The 21,598-nt window shown below is 32.0% G+C and overlaps 2 protein-coding genes and 1 long non-coding RNA gene across 3 annotated transcripts; 1 reads left to right on the top strand and 2 right to left on the bottom strand.

Moving 5' to 3' along the window:
- Positions 1 to 223: 223 nt before the first annotated feature.
- LOC132739508 (uncharacterized) lies at positions 224 to 8,471 on the bottom strand. Its single transcript, XM_060727224.1, has 5 exons — positions 8,421 to 8,471; positions 1,627 to 1,723; positions 1,216 to 1,356; positions 689 to 748; positions 224 to 475 (listed from the first exon to the last, which is right to left on the bottom strand). The coding sequence occupies exons 2-5, from the start codon at positions 1,690 to 1,692 to the stop codon at positions 305 to 307; spliced, it is 438 nt and encodes a 145-aa protein (XP_060583207.1). The 5' UTR covers positions 1,693 to 1,723; positions 8,421 to 8,471; the 3' UTR covers positions 224 to 304.
- Positions 2,968 to 4,573, top strand: LOC132739509 (uncharacterized). The gene is made up of 2 exons (XR_009627019.1): positions 2,968 to 3,466; positions 4,206 to 4,573. It is a non-coding gene; the product is annotated as an uncharacterized LOC132739509 (long non-coding RNA).
- Positions 8,472 to 16,825: 8,354 nt separating the features above from the next.
- On the bottom strand, positions 16,826 to 21,189 carry LOC132739510 (uncharacterized). Its single transcript, XM_060727225.1, has 2 exons — positions 20,824 to 21,189; positions 16,826 to 18,108 (listed from the first exon to the last, which is right to left on the bottom strand). Exons 1-2 carry the CDS (start codon positions 21,116 to 21,118, stop codon positions 17,681 to 17,683), a joined length of 723 nt encoding a protein of 240 aa, XP_060583208.1. The 5' UTR covers positions 21,119 to 21,189; the 3' UTR covers positions 16,826 to 17,680.
- Positions 21,190 to 21,598: the final 409 nt, after the last annotated feature.

Below are 21,598 nucleotides of genomic sequence, written 5' to 3' on the forward strand. Positions count from 1 at the left end.
AAACCTCTCTTCGCCCTTGTTACTCCTATAAAAGAATTGAAATAGCTGACACTTTGAACTAGAAAATAGCTGTAACATGTATGACAAAAAGTAGCGCCGGTGTTCCACAATAATGAATTTATAATAGTAAAGAAATGGTCGCCCAAAATTGAAAACTGCATTGAAATCCGTTGTATTGCAGAGTAGGTTTTGTTAAGCCTGACTTATAAAAAGTGCAAGAAAATATAATTTTAAACTTCATTATTGAGGGATGATGTTGGCATTAACAAGGAAATGTACTTAACGTTCAACACGGGCAAATTGTTTAACCTTTATCATCCGGGGTTGTTTCATTATCCTTCTCTAGTTCTTCACCACGGCATTTTATTGGAACAAGAACGTATATAGATCGACCGTCGCAGTGATCAAGTATTTTTTGTGATGTGTTGGAAGACGGATACTCCATTCTGTCGTAACAGTACGATTTATTCTCATACTGAAATCATTAAAAAGATATCAGTTACAAAATATATTGACAATGTCCATTTAACTTAAAACAATGATAGGCAAATGTTACAATTGATACTTTATATGATAATTACAATGAATTAAAACAAATGACATTGACTCCTTGAAACGACCCTTGAAAAAGTTCTTTCATGTTCAACTAAGTTTGATGTAAACATAGTGAACTGTATGTATTACAAACCTCTTCCAACTTGGACAGAAGACAAACATTTTCATTGGCTGGCTTGTCAACTTGATATCCCTAAAAAGATATTTATATACTTTAAATCAGTAGCGGCTACTATATTTCTTTTGGCAACTAGAAAATAAACATGTGACAAAGTAAAGAAAACTATAATCATATTGGGAATCAGTTTGAATATCCTCCTCTTTCGTGCAACATTATTCTAAATGAAGCTTGAGAGCATACATTTATATTTCTTCATACTCTATAAAAGTAAGATACGTGTATTTGAAAATACAGAAAATTCACTGGCTAAGTTTCAGCCGACCAGAACAATATTTTTATACTGTTTCAAACCGTTAAAGAAAAACACTTGAGTTATTTCATGTTAGCAAGTAAATGAGCAGACAGGAATATATTCTTAAGTACAAAATACAAAAGTGAAATAGAAAACTGTCTACATAAAAAAGACAAGATAAATAACTTATTTTCTATTCTAATTAATTTAAACATATATCAAGGAAGGTATGATATAAGCTTCTTACATCGTCTTCAATGATTTCGACTTTAATAATTGGAGTTCCTTTGTCATCAAGTACATCAATGTCCTCTTCCGATTCTTTATGAACAATATTCAATGTAATCTTCTTTCCTTTGTCGCTTACTATACTTTGGCTCTCGGTTTCCTGTATTGAATATTAGTTTGAATTTAAATTTTAAGTTCCAATATTACATAAAATGTTTCAGCATTGAATCATTTTGTTTATTCGATTATACATTTATAAAAACAAAAGCATAATTATTATTTAACAAAAACTCAATATTTCAACTTTACAATATTATCATAAATTTTTAATTATATCGGAAGATCATATAATAAGTTCTTTATTATAATTGTCTTTTACTGTATATAATGAAGGTAATTCCTGTATATTTACTGCTCAAACTAAACAAACCTTGACAGCGCCGCATGTTGTTGCGGCAAACACAAGTAGAAATCCATAGATGAAAGAAATGTTCATACTTGATTTTCTTACGCTTGAGTTTTCCTTTCTGAATTGTGAAAATTAAAATAAGATTTATCGTATCGAAATATTAGGCGAGATAATAAAATAATTCAACAGATAGATATCATAATCAATTCTTTTTTATTTATCCGCATAAGATATGACCAAATTATTATGTCTTTTGAATAAAATTAGATTTGTTTCAAAAACTATCTTATGACTCAAAAATGATTTTTATTGAATGGGTTATTAAATTGTAAAGGGAAATCGGCTTCCAGCTAAAATATGTGTAATAAGTAGTTGAACAAATGCAAGGTAAAAACATGGCTTGGCTTGGAGAAATTATTAAGCTTGATGCAATATGCCTTTCAACAATTTATCAATGAAAGTGGGCCAATAATACCAAGAATGTCATAATATTGAAACAGTAATAATGACTTTAAAGAATTATGATGCTTGGCAAATCCTATTTTCACTTATCATGTGTTTTTATTTTGAGAATAAGAATTGATAAGGCCGCCGAAGAGGGCAAATTTACATCAAATAAAACAGACCAATTGTAGTCAAATACAATCACTCCCCGGAAAAATCGGAATCAGAGGATTTATGATAAAAAAAAAGAAATGATAGATATAAATGAAGCTTTGTACCGAGGAGCGACAGAATATGTTCGAAATAACGACATCAAGGTGCAGTTAAAATTCCTCCTATGGAAAATACATGGGCTTTAAAAAACAAATGACAATAACTTTCTGAATTATGTTAACGACTTGAAATGACACTGTTAAATCATTTGGTTGTTAATATCTTTTAAGACCTACTTTATTGTATTTTGTTCAATTTTAACAATTTCTCCCTGTTCTTTTGTAAGAATCAAGTGACTGTCAGGAATATTAGTACTGCTATGGAATCTATTAATGGTAAAACATTGCTGATAAGACATTACAGTTAACTTGTGAATGGTTAGCAAAAGATATGGCGGCTGATAAATTGCAAACCAAAGTTATTTTGTATAAATGACTACAAAGTTATTTTTGATTTAACAGTTTAATATTTCATACACTGTATTGACAAGTCGGGACTATAGTTTGTTAACCATTTCCATTTCATTTATTGGCAAATCGGCATAATAAATGCCTTTGACCATTTACACATGCTAATACACATGGCCAAGACATACAGTATACATAAAAGATACACAAATAACTACACATTCAATCTTTACATAATAAATAATCACCAAATATCAAACATTAAGAAATTTTTAACTCACAAAGGTAATAAGTCTGTCACAAAGTGAAAGTACGTTTGTAAAATCTTGCATTATATTTTCACGCCGAACCTCATTTTTACTCTATATTCATTGATGTGAGATTGCATCATCTTTTGTTCAATTTAGAGTTTTCGGGTGAAATTATTATTTAGAGTATTTTTATGGTTTGCATAAATTTCCATGTCTCAATTTAAACATCTTGCCGTTTATTTCACAAAAATCCTTTCAGTAATAAGAAAGTTACATTTTTGTTTTATGAACCAGATATATGTTTTATGTCTGTATTTGAAGGACGGGCTTTTATTTTACATAACTATTTTTCCCGCCGTCCCAGCTTTATTTCGTGCAAATCGATTTTTCATGTTTTGCACGATCCGTTTTCCCGCTCAGTACTCAGTAGTTTGCTATATAATGACTAAATTTTAAGTGATATATTGCAATGCACTGGACGTTATACAGGTCACTATGACGGTGACAGACAAATTATATTTGTCATAAAATTACAGCTTGTACAAGGTAAATTTAATTTTCTAGTGATTTTGTTTCGTAAATTTTTGCTATTTCGTAAAATACTATTTTCTATTAGAATTATAGTTTATTTGATTCAGGTTTAGTTATTTGGCAGTAATTTATTGTTTTCTAAATTTTCTAAATTTTTGCAGATTAAATTTTAAAAAGCTCTTTTTATTCTAGTGTTTCGCTATTGCAAATTTATACCGAGACATGTTAATTGATGTATGTTAATTGAAGTTTTAATTATATTGTAATTGTATAGGAGCAATGAATATTTTATAGATATATATATCTATTCATAAATAATTTATTATGGTTCTACCGTATTTGTGTAACTTTATGTAAAATGCTGCAGTATCGTAATGATTTGTTTCAATCAATTTAATTTACGTTATCATCTTACTTCATTTCATTTTTCATCAGTTTTTGTTATAAGTAAATACAACGTATCAAAACTAACGTATCTCTAGAGAAGGATCTTCAGTGGCATGATTTTGAAGACGTTTATTTATTAGTGGTTATTATGTGGCGTATATTTGAATATATTTGCAACGCAGTATTATGCGGATGTGATTGAATTTTTGTTCCACGGAATGTATGGTGTACTATAGTGGACATTTTGTTTATTCAAAGAAGCACGTTATTTTATTGGAAACCGACAAAGGTCGAGTCTTTTCCAAGGGACTTTATTATACCCTTATGTTTGATTATCATGGAACTTACCATGTTTTATACTTTGTAGCTTCTTATTTGAGGACACACCCGAAGATGACACGGGCCCTCCACACGTATGTCCATGGCTAAAGGGTGACGCATGCCCTTGTTCAGGATCCTATCAACTGTGCCAACACTGTAGGAAGTACAGTTACGCTTGATAAGATTTTATACAAGACGCCCGCCATTGTGACGAATTTTGTTCAACAACGCCACCACTTTATTGAAACATCATGACAGAAACTTTACGGAGAAATAGACTGAGATACGTTGATAGTGTTTGGAGAAATAGACTGAGATACGTTGATAGTGTTTGTTTGCGCAGTGATTTTTCATATATAATCATTTTTCATTTATAAATATTCGTTTCTTGTAAATAAATTTGTATATATTTTCTGTTCTGAGTTGTTGGTTGTTTTAGATAGCAATTGTGGTCGGTCTGGTATCCCATCGTAGTCCCTATTGTGACAAAGTCCTATGAAGCAGCATTATTTTCAAGGGTTAAACTTCTCAATTTATAAGCTTCTGTTAAAAACTTTGCATTTTTTACAATACTAGTTCTACGTTTTGATGACCTAATATTAATGAACTTTTGTACTGAAGGCCAAGCATTTTTTGTAAAATATTTCTGTCGTAGGTCATAATATTTATTACAACATAATACAAAATGGTACTCAGATTCAACGGATTGTGATGAACAAAGTTTACATATACGATTTTGTTTTTCAATGCCAGTATATCTACCTACTTCAATTTCGAGATTATTTGCTGATATTCTAAATTTAGTATATAGCTCTCTTTGTTTACTATCAGTCAAAATATCTAGATATTTTTCATAACAAAAATTAACTTTAAATTGTTTATAGTATTCAAGTTTAGCTACATTACGAATCTCCATTTGCCAGTTTTGGATATACTGATCGCATAGTCTTTGTTTCAAAATACAAAAAAAGTTACAGGAAGAGTCAAAATTGGACCATATATCAAGTAAATTTTTAATTTTATATGACCAAGAAATTGCGTTCTGGAAATTACATTGCTCTATAAAAATTGTATACATAGGCATGTGCTGATTACTCATTATTTTTATCCAGTATTTCAATGCCCTCTCTTTCATTAAAACTGATAAAGGGAAACGACCCAATTTTATATGAAGTTTATCTATTTCCTTCAATTCACAAATGCCCCAAATCTCCGAGGCGTACAATAAAATAGGTAGAACCATAGAGTCAAAAAGTGAAAGTTTCGTTTTGATATCAAGATTTATTCTTGTAAATAATGACAAGAGGCAATTATATGCTTTGACAGCTTGGTCAGAGAGCACCTTAACAGCATTTTTCATATTCCCAGTGTAAATAAAATTTTCACCTAAATAACAAATTATCTACAATTTCTAATTTTTCACCATTTATTAACCATTCAAAAGAATTAGATTGTTTTCTCGTTTCAAAAATACAACCTTTGGACTTTTGGTGTTTATCTTAAGGCCCCATTTAATCGAGTATTGATAAATACAATCAAGTTGGGCTTGCAAGCTGGCTGCATTCGTCGTAAATAAAACAATGTCATCAGCAAAAATTAACATATACATTGATAACTGGTTCAAATCACCCTCTGATAAATTATTTAAATCTAAACAATTATTAATATCATTGAGGAACAAAATAAATAGTAAAGGTGAGAGTGGTTCCCCTTGTTTTAAACCAATACTGACATCAAAAAAATCTGACATATTTATGTTCGAAGACAATTTAACGCATGCTTTAACATTTGCATAGATAGATTTTAACATTGTAATGATTTTACAGCTAATATTAGATTGACATAATTGAATCCACAAAGCTTCACGAACAACGGTATCGAACGCCTTTTCATAATCTATAAAAACACAAAATAATTTAGATTTGTTAAATAAAATATTTTGAATCAATGTATGTAATAAAAATATACATTCACTTGTACTATGTTTATCGTTAAAAACATCATTAGATTCACACCATTTGTTAATTCTATTTCGAAGAATGATAGAAAATATTTTTGCCATAACATTTGTTAAAGTGATTTCCATATAATTACTAGGATTAGTTTTATCTCCCTTTTTAAAAATAGGAACTATTACGCCTTTACGCCAAGCAGCAGGGTATATACCTGAGTCGAAGATTTTATTAAAAATTACTACTAAATATGGTGAAATAGAGTGATTAGAATCAATAAAAAATCAGCAACATTTTTATCATAATCACAGCTTTTATGCCTATTCAGACTACTAATTACTCTAGAAACCTCATCAACAGTAAAAGGACAGTCAAGTTCATCTATAATGACATTTTCATTACGAAGAGGGGTCTCATCATGAAACACAGAATCACTTGGATTCAAATTAGATAAACTCTTAAAATATTCGGCAAATTCATGAATGCTTATTTCAGAAGAATCTGGCTTACTTTTATTTTTAAATTTATTAATATATTTCCAAAATTGACGCGGGTTGCGGTTAACAAACACAAACACTGTTGTTGTAAATACTACAATTTACTATAGAGAATGAAGGAAAACACCACATTTTGACCACATTAATTACTGATAAGCTCAAGTATCAGATAACATTACAAGTCTATTTCCAGGTTGCAAGTAAACTTTAATAATTTCCATTGCGTAAGTAAATGTTGTAAATAAAACTACTGTATTGTCTTTAGATATCAAGTGTCCATAGCCGAAAAATGAAAATTGAACTTATAAATGATGAAGAAAAGAAAAGGCTCATGATAAAGGCTTTCTCTTTTTACACTTAAGGTTATATTTGTTTCTGTAAACTTGAAGCATTTGCTTGTTCATTTAAAGTGTGAAGTGAAGAAAGGCAATTCATACGAAAATCACGGCTATGGCATGAATGTCAGGAAAATATACTGAATGCCTCTCAATTTTGGAAAAATCATGTTGAAGTATTTGTCCATAAAAGATCTGTCAACATTCACTGTAATACCACATTATCAAGGTAGTTCTTGCATCTTACACCAAAAAGATAACAAGATAGGCAAGACATTTTATTAGCATGTACAAAACAGGTTTAATGGTGAATCGTTTTTATTGTTATTTTTATAAGACAGTATATATGATAATACAATCATTAGTATCATGCGATTTGATGTTTTAGCTGTCATTTCTTAGTAGATCTTGGTATTTAAACGTTTATCTTTTTAACTGTTCGTTGCAGTGATATAGGGCGTTTATGAATTTAAAGAAATTGATAAACCTCGTCTAAATTTTGTGCCGATATTTTTGGGGTTCGAACACAATCTTCACATTTAGCAGTATTAGGAGAATTGGGTTGTTTCCCCTTTTGTCAGTTTTAATGAAAGAGAGAGCTTTGAAATACTGGATAAAATAACGAGTAATCAACGCATGTCTATGCGAGCAATATAATTTTTAGAACGCAAATTCTTAGTCAAATAAAATTAAAAAGTTACTTGATAGTTTAAGTGTCAGTGATATATGGTTAAATTTTGACTCTTGCTGTATTTTGAAACAAAGGTTCAGAAATCCCAACTTGAATACTATTAATAGTTAAAAGATGATTTCTGCTATGAAAAAATATTCAGACATCTAAACTTATAGTTAACAAAGGGATCTCTTCACTAGATTTAGGATATCAGCACATAATCTTGAAATTGAAGTAGGTAGATATACTGGCATTGAAAGACAAAATCGTAAGTTTTTAACGGAAGCTTATAAATTGAGAAATTTAACCCTTGAAATATTGCTTCGTTTTAGATTTTATTTTTTCATTGTGAGTTTAAATGTTCTTGATGTTTGATATATGTTTTTTCATTAATTAAATTTTGACATTAAGATTGAATTCGTAGTTATTTGTGTAATATTTGAAATGCTAATTTGCCATGAAAGAAAAGAAATTTATTTCCATGATTACATGTCACATTGTGTTTACCATTATTCTTGTAATCTAACGCTTTTAAGGCAAATATTTTATAAAACGTACGCTTGAAAATAATAAAAACAAAAAACAGACAAAGATAATTGATCAACATTTTGTATTTACACTGACCCTTAAAATTCCATTGATGTATCACATTTTAATACAGTCTTTACAGTGTACAATGAAGTTTTATTTGTTTTTTAATCAATTTGAAACACTAATTGGTATCCATCTAGCAAGTATATACGCATATTGTCAACAAGTATTAAAGTTGATCTACAAATTTAATATAAAAGACGAAAGACTTACGTGTATCCGGATTTGTAATCATGCACTGAGCGAAAAGACTGAATTTTGATTGATACCCATTACATATTAGCTATATGAGCCGCGCCACGACAAAACCAACATAATGCGTTTGCGACCAGCATGGATCCAGACCAGCCTGCACATACGCGCAGTCTGACCAGGATCCATGCTGTTCGCTTACAAACCCTATAACAAATAGAGAAACTGATAGCGAACAGCATGGATCCTGATCACACTAAGCAGATGCGCAGGCTGGTCTGGATCCTTGCTGGTCGCAAACCCATCATGTTGGTTTTGTCATGGCCCGGCTCATATATACTTTCAACCATGAACAAGGAAAACTGCTGTACCAATCATTGGAAGGATTTGTGATTAAAATGAAATGACTCACGAGTACCCCGGATTGAAATACCGTAAAAGGAGTGAAAAAAAATTTTTCGCTATATGCAAACGACTTTCTTGTCAAAACTCATTTGTCTTTCGTAGAAAATGATTTGTAATATATGTACAGTAAAAAACAATATATAAATAAAACGTTGCACACCTGAGGAAATTGATTCTCTGAAATTAGACAAAGAGTTTTAAGTATTATATTATCAAAGATCTGGATTTGTTTTGGTTATTTAAAAAAAAACTTTCATAGAAATAATTGGTTGATGTGAGGCAATCCAACAGATTATGGTAATTATTTGATGCTCTTTATATTGTCCTATAAACCTGGGATAGATGGAGCTTAAATTTGTCGTTTGAAGCATGACATAGTGGTCATTTTAAAACCTTATAGAAATCATGTCACTTTAACAGCTAATGCTTTGCACGATCTGTTGCCACATCCGTTACATAGCCGTATTAGATCTTTGTTAAACATCAAAAATGTATTTTCTTGAACAGAATGTACATATGTGCACTAAACTTGGCAAAGATGATCTTTGGGTGGTCCTTGGTGTATGTCATGCAGCACATTATTCTGATTTGCAGCATAAGTAGCCCACAGGGGTTCAAGAAAGGTATTTCAATGTATCAACAAAAAAGTGATATTCGAAACTTTAAAGCTACTGCTGAGATATTTAAGTTTTGTGTAGTAGCCTGAAAAAAGTATTATAATTCTTGCTACGCCCTGTGGGTCCACCCATTTCATTGACTTATAATAAAAATCTTTCAAAATGTGCTTTCTTGGTAACAAGTGAAAGTAAAAATAGGCGAGCTTGGCACACATGATCTTTTGTTGACGTTGATCATTATGCAAATTATTTCAATAATCTTCATAATAAAGTCACATGGCATAACAACAGGATTCAATGGAAGAACGATCTAGTGTCTTTTGGGTCCTCTTGTGAAACATTTTGATAGTTTTTGAGATCAAAGGTCACAATTCCTTGTAACTCTTCATGACTTTTCTTTGCGTTCAATTAAATCGCTTTTCTCAAATTTGAAACGCCATCTTACTGGGACATACATTATTATTCCGGAAAAAATACCATTAAAGATATCAGTAAAAAGGGCAGTGTAAACAAATTATACTTTTGTTTTTGATCATGATTTTTATTCATTATTTTTTTTATTATTTGAAACCGAACAGGAACCTTTGAACCCACTTTTTCTGTTTCAAGCCTAATGCTCTTACATGCGAATAATTTGAAAGAAATCTATGGAAGACGCAATGTTAAATAATTTGTAGTTATAATTCATTCAGTCCGTTGCAGGTATTATGGTCACTCAGTTGTCGTCGTCGTCGTCTGCCTCTGTTCCGGCGTCGTGCTATTTGACATGTATTTTGTATCTGTGCTTCATGTGGAACTTACTTATATATCTTCTCTAAGTTTTCTTACTTTTTTGTTTCTTTGCTAGATATTTCATTTTTAAGACATGCCTTAATAGCCCTTCTGTTTAGAAAAATCATAACATTTAACGCTCAACGAAGGCGGAAATTCTTTTTTCTCTCGTTCGCCTTGCTAGCTCATTCTATAAAACAAATTATCAAAATTATTTCATATGGTAAGCGCTGGTCAAAAGTTGTAGTTTTCCCATTTATCAACTCATTTTGGAATATTAAATAAAATCAATAAATATTGTATGTAACATCATAAAATTGTTTAATTTACCACTCATAAGATTAAATAAAAACACTTTTTCAGTTTTGAACAAACATTTAAGTTAAGTAATAACCATGTTTATAACTCTATTCAGCATTTTGCATTTTAAATTAAATTTATATCTTTTTCAGCCACAAAAAAAAGATATAGGAATATATAGGATTTAGGAAATTGAAATCAATTTTGAGTGCATTGTTGTAGAATAACGCATGGTTCGAGTTCAAAGGCGCAGGGATATAGTCACGAAGGTCTGCTTAAGCATTGGTAAAGAACATGACATGTCTTATCACTGCCTTTATTCTCAGATCGCCATGCTATTTTATCTAAACTTTATGTTAACCGGCCTAAACACCGTCTTATTATGTGAAATAATGATGGTATCTTTACAAATTATGGTTATGAACTGTTAAAACGCTATTTTAATTTGTCAAACTGTCATGCTATTGTGTCCAAATGCAGATTCAACTTGTCTATATTCTTCTTATTATGTCTTATAGTCATATCATCTAGTCGAAACGTGGTGATGACTTGTCTAAAATTACTTTTTTGTCAAACTGTCATTTTATTTTGTCAAGGTTCGGTGTTAATTTTACTAAACATCGTCCTTTTATGGTGAAGTATCATTTTTTTCCTTTTCAAATGTGGTGTTTACTTATTGAAACACAGTATCATTATATAGTACAGTGGCGTTAATTTGCCAGTTTATGACGTTAACATGTCTAAATACTGTCTCATTATGTTAGATAATCGTGTTATCCTGTCTAGATGCGATGTTGTCAAAATTTAGTATCACGTGGCCAGAGCCCGCGCGGAGCGTTAATAGATAGAGCAAAAATGATAACGGGACAGTAAAGCAAAACCAGGCAGCGCTTTCTCAAGACAGAACTAAATTTGAACATAAATTTGACATAATAAGACATATTTCAGACAAGCCAAAACGACACTTTGAATTGATAACACTACTGTTTGAAAAAATTAAACAATCTTAACACAAGTCAACATCACATTTTAAAGAGATAAGACTACTGTTACGCATAATAAGGCAATGTTTAGACAAGTCGACAATGGCCTTACAACGCTTATATTTGACATAATAATACGTTTTCTGGGCAAGATAAAAAGAAATGTAATAACATGAGGCAGCTATGGCGTTCCATAAAGGTAGAACTAATTTTAAGGATGATCCCCGCCCTGGGCGGACAATTTGCGATACCTTTTAAAAATAAATCAGATTGTCAAAGTCATACCATGGAGGAGATAAGTGACATATCGGCGCGTGATGTGTGTTTTCCATTTTGAAAGAAAAGTTAGTAAAGGAAAGTGTGCGCCCGTTGTATCCTGCATTTGCTTACTTCTTACCAGAAAAGGGTTCGGGTTGAAAAAGCTTTTGCCTAATTGAATAGGTCCAAAGATCGAGACACTAGTTATATAGACGCCTTAGAAAAATTGTCACAAGGGATGAAACATGGCTTTATTTTTTGAGTCCGACAATAAACTCAGTATCGAAATTTGGGTAGGTGAAAACATCGATTACTCGACGTAACAGGAGCGTTAAACAATTAAAAGAGTTAAAAACATATACACGATGTTCTTAAATAATCAAAGCACTGCTTTAAAATTTTCAAGACATATCCATATCATGTTCCTCTTCAGGTGGCATAAGTGCCTTCGAATAAGAATTAGTTCCGTTTTAGTTTATTGCAAAATGCTACATATAAAATCTTATACCACGATTTTTTTTTACTTTTCTTGTGACAGAGTCACATAATATATACCTTAACTCTGCAAGATACTAGTCAAATCATGCACACGCAAGGACTTAGAGTATTTTCCACTGCCAAATCCTGAGCACACACTTAAAAACTCAAAGCATGATAGAGAGACAAATATGACCATGTGTCGCTGAAATTGTAACATAGAAATTGCTCAAGAGATGGTATGTTTATTTATTCCAGTAAAATAAAATAACATTTAAAAAAGACTGCTGTATGGTAAAGTAGTTCTGTAAAATAATATGAAACATTTTTAGATGCAAATATTGAATTTTAACAATATATAGATAATACTAGCCGTTTCATGTAAATTATGCATTCAGAAATGATATTGTCTTTGACCATTATTATGCACATCGCAATTTACTCTTTTGCTACAATAGCTCTAACCTTTATGAGGTAAGGGCCTCATTATTTAAAACAAACTCTGCTTATTGAATATTGACAAACTATGTGTTCCATATAATTTAAGATGAAGGTATCACGCAGACAGCAGCCAATATTTTAAATTTGTAATGCATCAATGTTAATGTCTTATGCTTATGGAATCTGGAGCTTTTTCATATTACAATAACTGGACTTATTCCCAATTAACAGTGAAATGTAATTCGTTAGGTATGTTCTGTTTTAATAGTTGTAATATAGTTGGGGTTTTTGTTTGTTTGTATGTTTGTTGTTGTTGTTTGTTTTTGTTTTTGTTGTTGTTGTTGTCGTGTTTTTATTCTTTAATGAGCTTCCTAAACAAATAATGACTTTTTAATACTAATATAGCACCAAAACTTCGGATCTGAATCATTTCGAACAGACAGTAGAAATCTGACAAATTATGTCACAGACCTGAATGTACTAATACTATCATTAAGCATGAAAATAGCTTACACCCTTATCAGATCACCCAAGTTTCTCTCACTGCAGCAAAGTTTTGGAGTGCCGTAGGCATTTATTTTAAGTCTGATATATTGTAAGATATAATATAAATCTGAACGTCTCTATACAGATCGGATAATAAATGAATTTTTAATAATGATTATTTTAACAAATTATACAGGTATAGTCGATACAGTGAGGCTTACTGACTGACTCAAAACAAGCCAGTAGTGCTGTTTTGATTGTTTATACACGACAAATAATTAGCAAAGCGTTGTTTGTTTGTCGTTGTTGTTTTGGCTTTTTTAAAAATGATGCAAATAATCATTTACCTTTAAATTTATTTGTGTTACTAACGGAAACAACATTTGTTTCGTGCCTTCATTACAAGATTTTTCAAATTGTTAAAGTCTTCCTTTCTAATCTTGATCTCTATCAATTATCCCCATATCTTGACCTTTGCCCTTCATAAAGCAAAGCAATAAACTTTATTTACTAAACAGACAAGCATTTTATTGACAGTGTGTAAATCTCATTTACACTGTTACTGGCACAAATGTTTTTTTTATATATCTTGAAAATGATTCCAAGTTCTAGCCAAATGGTGCTAATCGCAATGAGTTGACCATTTATTCCATATCTTGAATTGACAAATAAAAAAGTACTACGAGTAGTATGTGTTTTTGTTATATGGACAAGATATGTAACGTCCAATAACAAACACATATAAGTACGCGAGACTAAGTCTCTTCTCAATGTCAAAACTTTTCCCCGGCTGGTAACATCACCAGATTTTCCCCGACTGGTAACATCTCCGGATTTACCCCGACTAGTAACAACACCAGATTTCCCCCGGCTGGTAACATCACCAGATTTTCCGGTCCCGGCTGGTAACATCACCAGATTTTCCCCGGCTTGTAACATCACCAGATTTTCCCCGGCTGGTAACATCACCAGATTTTCCGGTCCCGGCTGGTAACATCACCGGATTTTCCCCGGCTGGTAACATCACCGGATTTTCCCCGGCTGGTAACATCACCAGATTTTCCCCGACTGGTAACATCACCAGATTTTCCCCGGCTGGTAACATCACCAGATTTTCCCCGGCTGGTAACATCACCAGATTTTCCCCGACTAGTAACATCACCAGATTTTCCCCGACTGGTAACATCACCAGATTTTCCCCGGCTGGTAACATCACCAGATTTTCCCCGGCTGGTAACATCACCAGATTTTCCCCGGCTGGTAACATCACCAGATTTTCCCCGGCTGGTAACATCACCGGATTTTCCCCGGCTGGTAACATCACCAGATTTTCCCCAGCTGGTAACATCACCAGATTTTCCCCGGCTGCTAACATCACTGGATTTCCCCCGACTGGTAACATCACCGGATTTTCCCGGGCTGGTAACATCATCGGATTTACCCCGCCTGGTAACATCTCCGGATTTCCCCCGCTGGTAACATCACTGGATTTCCCCCGACTGGTAACATCACCGGATTTTCCCGGCTGGTAACATCACCAGATTTTCCCCGGCTGGTAACTTCACAAGATTTTCCCGGGCTGGTAACATCACCTGATTTTCCCGACTGGTAACATCACCAGATTTTCCCGACTGGTAACATCTCCGGATTTTCCCCGACTGGTAACATCACTGGATTTACCCAACTGGTTACATCTCCGGACGTTCACATTGAATCAATGCAGCATACATTTGTGTACAAAAACTGTAAATGAAAATATCTTGATATACACTCAGCTTGGCACAAGTTGCCTCAATTAAGTCTGAATCTACATTCAAGGATATCAATGGGTCCGACAAAATATATGAGAAATATTGGTATTTGCATGGAAAACGAACTTACTGGGGCACACACGCATTTGTACAAATTAATACTTAGTGTACACATTAAAACGGTTTTCTGCAGGGGAATTTTGAATGATATTAAGATATTTCATTTACCTGTTTTCAAAATTGTTTGACAAAAAAACCCTATACAGTTGACAATAATCGATCGTTAGAAGAGAGACTTTTGAGACCGGTCACCGTCAAAGACCGGAGGGCGGAGATAGTCGATTAGTGGGACACCTGTCTGTATTATCCGGGTGTATGAGATTTCTCTTGCAAGCGTCTTGATGATACAGGCTACAATAATATGTTCGTGTTTACATTTAATTCTTTTAATTTTTTAATTTGCACTTTTCTATTTTTCTTTTTCACTGTTTATACTTTTTTCATATAACCATTTGAAACTACAATAAGTGCATGAAGACTTAGTATAGATTATTGAAAATATTTTAACCAATTAAGTACGCTTAATATATAACGTGCTCCTCAATATACCAAACTCAGGTCACGTGCTCAGCCATGCCTCAAACCAATACCCTGTGGGCTGCAGGAATAATGTTTTTAGTTACGCTTAATGTCCGGCACTCAGTCAAAAATATTTTTATATTTAGCGAAAATTCTATCAGGGTGACAGTACACGTGGTTCCTGGTTTCAATATTTGATAATTGAACACTAAGAACTGGTGTAGTAAAAACTATTTTTTTATAAATGAATAATTTTTGTTCACGAAAGGCTTTAGTTAAATAAAATGGCTTGTCCACTTGACAGTTGATTGGTTATTACGATTACCTGCATGCCATGATAAAGTCTCGGAACTATTTCGTTCTGCGTAAGTGCAAGCCTAAATGCGTACACTTAGATGACGTTGGCATTGCTGATTATTTTAAGCAAAGTCTTGACTTCTCAACTTCATGGATAAGATCCGAAAACAAATGCATAAATAGATCGTTATTTAGAACTTTGAGACAAGTAATGAGTTGACCTCTTGAATTTGTGAATAATATGTGTAAATAGTACAAACAGATGGTTAAGATTGTTTATTAAACTGAAGGCAGTGTGAAATCAATCAATTAATCTTAACTGGTTTAAAATGAAAGTTACAATAATTATGCTAGCTGCTGTACAACGCTATAGTACAGCATTCAGAAAAAACCAATATGTCGCTGGGTTTCCAAGGGGTACTAATAACGAGCAATTATATTACTAGCGGAATTCTAAGTTATAGACAGTAAGATCGTTACAACTTGGGTTGCTATTTTTCTGTATATTTTAACACCGGTACCACAGACCGGTTTACTCTCAATTAACTGTTTCTTGCGCTTTAAAAAGTAACAATAGAAAAAGATAACCTAGATAAAAGTTATCTTCTATTTGACTCAACGATTGTTCGAAAATATCGTTTTGTTGTAATATACTTAATACTAAATCGGGTCACAAACTGTGAAAAAATATAATTATAACAATTATCAAACAGACTTATTTATAAAATGTCTTTATTATTTGTCAACTTTGACCTTTTGAAATAAATTGAGTAACCGCCGTTTTCATTAGAGCGGTTAAGGTCGTTGACTTCAAACCACTTGCCCCTCACCGCTGTGGGCTCAAATTCCAACAGGGACTTTGGATTTTTTCATGTAAGGAAGCTTTCCAGCTAGTTTACGGAACATCGGTGGTTCCACTCAGGTGCCCGTTCGTGTCTGAAATAATGCACGGAAGAGCACAGGTCTGAGGTCTTCCTTCACCAGTAAAGCCGGAACGTTGCCATATGACCTATACTGTTTCGGTGTGACGTGAAACCCAATCAATCAAACAAACAAAACATTTATTGGGTAATCTTTATATATGCTCTATACTAAATTATGAAAACGACTTCATGTTGAAAATATGGTTGGTTCATAATAAAAAATGCAGACATAATGCTAAAATTGTTTAATCAATCCAGGTTACACAATATTGAATCACACAAACAAAGATGTCGTAAACTATCAAAAACTCTAACAAATAAAAACAAATGATAAACAAATAAAAATATCAAAATCAAAACCATAAAACTTAAAGAAATTAATGAAGCTAGCTCACTTGTCTCTATGCTGTTTATGTGTTTGTGACTTCGTGGGCGAGTAAGTGTATATGTGCGTGTTTATTTTGTGTTTTGTCTTTTGTTTAGATTTTTTGTGTTTGTTTTGTCTTATATACATTTTCCTTTTGTTCAAGTCAAAAACGTTTGGTTTTTAGTGTGCGATATTTCTGTCTTTCGTTTAAAAAATGTGGATTTAATTATAGTAAAATGTGTTTAAAATTGAGCATAGAATATGGTATATAAATGTGATTAATTGTTTATACATTGGTAAGATTTGGAATATGAACAAAAGCAATTTATATTGTAGACTATAATTGGATAACTTAGATATATAAATATTTTACTACATATCGAAATACAGTGAAAGATGATAAAATTAACTGATATTTCTTTTGATGAATTAGATTGTTTTTCTTATAAACAGAAACATATTGTAAACTTTTTGAGTTACATATCAAATTTTCCATTATAAATGCACATAAATACATTATGTTTTACTGCACAGTAAGTAGAGAGCAATCGCTAATTTATCTTGTAATTCATAAAATATATTATCGGTATCAATCAATAGTGTTTCCTTTTAGAATGTGTTTGAATCTATCTGTGAACAAGCAAACCAGAGAACGTGTTCCAGTAGTTATTAGTTGACGAGGAGTACTCAATCAGTACGTTACCAGATGACGCAGCATATAAACATTTGACGTAAACTCTCTCACCGCCGTTTAGGACGACTAAAGCGTCGGCAGTATAACAGGTGTTTGCGTCACTGTCATAGAATCTTCCAGACGTGTAAACAGTATCGTCAACCATTATACCATAATACATGTTTTTGCTGGCACTAATACACAGATGAATCATAAATATGTAAGTTCCGCTCATTGGGACCGTAAATATTCCGGAATATTTGTCGTATGCTTCACCTTTATTCAACATATTGTTTGCGAAGATAATGATTTGTCCGGTTTCAAGGCTTATATCGGCGGGTCCTCGCGATTTAAATGGAATCGTGTCTGTAAGCAGCAATGCTGGAATGAAAGAAAAAGTTATGAAAAAATAATGCCTATCTTCTATCAATAGAAGTAATAAAAATAAGTGATCTCCTGTAAAACATATGATATACAAAAACACAGTGCATGCATTTGTTTGTGATCGTCATTGAAATTTAGTGTTGATAGTTGGCGATGTTTAGATTGACTGACCGAAGTTATAACCTTATGTACAGAATCTTTTATTCTGTTCTTCGTTACGAAGGAGTACTTCTGAAAACGTAAGTTTATCCTTGTCAGCATACACATTTGCAAACAGTTCTAAAAGATCTGCAGTAGATATGTAAACCATAAACCATTAACCAGCTACAGGTAGACCAACTTTAAGTTGTGGGTAGACAAACGTCTTTTGCTAACTAAGTTGACGAGTGCATTAAAAAGTAATTTAAAAATCTCCGGAATACAGGAGTAAATTGTCAAATATTAAATACTTAATAGGCTCATTGTTTAATCAAACTTAGAATGGAAGACGACTGTAATATACGAAATACGAAACACTCGTTTAAATTCTTATGTTGTATGACTACTGCTCGAAACTATTATTTAAAAGATCAGATGTGAAAATATCTTTATGTTGGTCTTGGCAGCATTAAACATTGTATATTGGTATATGACCTACATATGACTACTTGGTTTTTTAAAAATACCTGATATATTTCAGATAAAATTGTTCTTGGCGACCATTCAAGTAGCATTTGCATAAAAGTCAGCTTCAGAAAAGAGACTCAGCAATTTATAGAAGTTGAAGCACTTTGCCTCTTTGTCTGAGGCAGGCTTTGATATTGAATATTTCCTTTCAAATTTTGATAAATGAAAACTTTCATTAATTTCAATTAAAGCAGCACGCCTCCACATTCATGTTAATTTTCATGAAAATTTTAGAAATGTATTTAAAAGTAAAATATTGTGAAGTGAACAAATAAAGTAATTTACATATTGCAATCGGCACTTACAACCCAAGAAAATTACCAAAAAGTGGTCAACATATGCAAAAACACCCCTTACTGCGTTAGTAACGCATTAGAAATATGGTGATAAAATACTTCAAAATCAGTGTTAAACCGCACATAATATGTAAAATATAACTTGGATCTTAAATGTGTTAACCTTTCTTAAAATTTTAGTACATTTTTCTCAATATCGATTTTCTTGAAATATTTTGACTCATCTGGAGGCGTGCAGCTTTAATGGCAATATTTTCAATTATTTTGTCTTCTTTTTGATCAGCTTCTTACAGAAGAGGGAGCAGTTTGTAAAAGCGGACTTCAGCTTCTTTAAAGGTTACATATGTTATTTCTAGATATATCGTTTATTTTAATACTGCACGGTTTGTAACGTCAATTTTCCTTGGATAATCGTGACGTTTATATAATTTTATATACACGGCAACTTTCAATTTATAAAGAAATCTCACTTTTTCTCTTATTAAGAAGTTTGCAGTATTATAAATTCGTTATAAATATTCCTGACAGGTTATATGGCCGTGTATAAATGATCGCGAATTAATAAATTTTAGGTGTGGTTTTGATGCTATAGATTATTGTTACTGTGCCAGAGAGTCGTTGCATTTTTCTTGTTCTTTGTCTGAATAGGTAAAACAGGTATTTTATAAGCCAATATTGTACAAGTTAATAAACACAATATGATAACTGTTCTACGCCGTAATAGTGGACTTGACCGCCACTCCCTAAACGTACAGTACACTTAAACATTTAATATGTTGTGTGTGTGTTTTTTTTTCTTTTTGGTTAAACAGGTTGTTTTAAAAACGATATTTTCCTTGATTTTATCTTATGTTTAGGTATGCTGAAATAAAGAAAAATAATGAAACAAAAAAAATGTTTTTAACATCTTGATTAAAATAGAGTCACTGGCTATGTTTTGTTTTTCTAATGTTAATACTTTTTAAAGCAATATTTTCCTTGATTGTATCATGTTTAGGTACATTGAAAAAGAATAAAAAGTTAACCATCTTGATTACAATAGAGGTATCTCGCTATGTTTTTTTCCAAATGGTAAATAACTTTTAAATTATATGAAGCGATCTCCACGTCAGACTTCATGCAAATATCTGTCAATCCAATACTTAAATATTATTTTCATTACTATAGATATAGACAAAATTTAAATGACATTTCATCGCTTAGCTGGCCCCTGAATATCTGGTAGTAACGACACTTTGGCGTATACTAAAGATAAGCCATGGTATGCCCCTGATTTTGACAACACTTACGTTTGTATAAAAGTATTATAGTTTTAATGTTATTTTTGTTACAAATTGGTACATCAACAAGCTTATAGTACAATCACATCAGGAAACAGCGAGGAAGAATATGAGCAAATAGAAGAAAGCAGTCCGACCTTACAGATTAATACAGTTTTGGAAAACAATTTTCATTTAATAACAATGATAAGTTAGACAAAATATATCTATATAATAATAAAATAGCACAACATCACAACATAAATTAATTATTATGGGTCTTACGTATACTTAAATCTTCTTATAATTTTTGTATCAGGGAAAGGAACTTGTTGTGTTCGAAACGTTAAAAACTTTTCAAGATTTTATTATAAATTCTTTTCCCTTTTTGTTAAACTAGTTCAGAGTTATTGTTTTATTACATTTATTTAAAATAAACTTTGTAGCAACGACACACAACAATAATAATATAATATTAAAAAAGACCAAACCTTTTAAATCAGAGATCTCTGTCATTCGTTCCTTCATTTCTTTCGCATAGTTTGTTTGCAATTCCTTGTTATCGTTTTTCATGTTCGTCCTTTCGGTTTTCAAGTCCTCTAAAACGTCGATTACATTTTGATTCGTTTTAGAAATACGTTTTTCAATGTCTTCAACTTTTATTTCCATTCTTATCATTTTCTCGAGAAGTTGTTCTTCATAATGGAACCGGGAGCATCTAGGTTCCACTTCTGAAGTGAGACACTGAGTTACTCCTAAGAAACTTATCATAAGTAAAACCAACATATTGAATAAAGGAACTTCTGCCAAACGAACGCGTAGATAACGCGCACGAAGGCTGTCTCAAACATTTATAGCTTAATTGTTCAAGCAACGCATGCGCAAATGAACACTATACAAATATATTATATGCGTCGACGAAAAAGATAACAACCCTGAAGGTTTATTATTCTAAAATTTAAACACAAGTGATGATGATTCGATGCTTGTATTTATCTCTTCTCTACAGCATATCCCAATAAAATATCTTTTCGAAGTGAGCTTAGAAATCATATAAATTTTTCGCACTTTTATATATGTATTACACACAAATAAACATTTCATGTAAATCTAAATACTCGATTACTTTATTTTAAGTGTTCAGCTGAATTCGCGCTTATTGTCGTCCCAATTTAATATTCAAAACAGATACATTTTTAATACAGAATATTTAATCTTATCATTGAACTTAAAGCATCATGCCTCCAGATTCATGCTAATTTTTAT

Source organism: Ruditapes philippinarum, unplaced genomic scaffold (assembly GCF_026571515.1).
Source record: "Ruditapes philippinarum isolate M1 unplaced genomic scaffold, ASM2657151v2 ctg3324_1_1_1_1, whole genome shotgun sequence".
Classification (NCBI taxonomy): domain Eukaryota; kingdom Metazoa; phylum Mollusca; class Bivalvia; order Venerida; family Veneridae; genus Ruditapes; species Ruditapes philippinarum.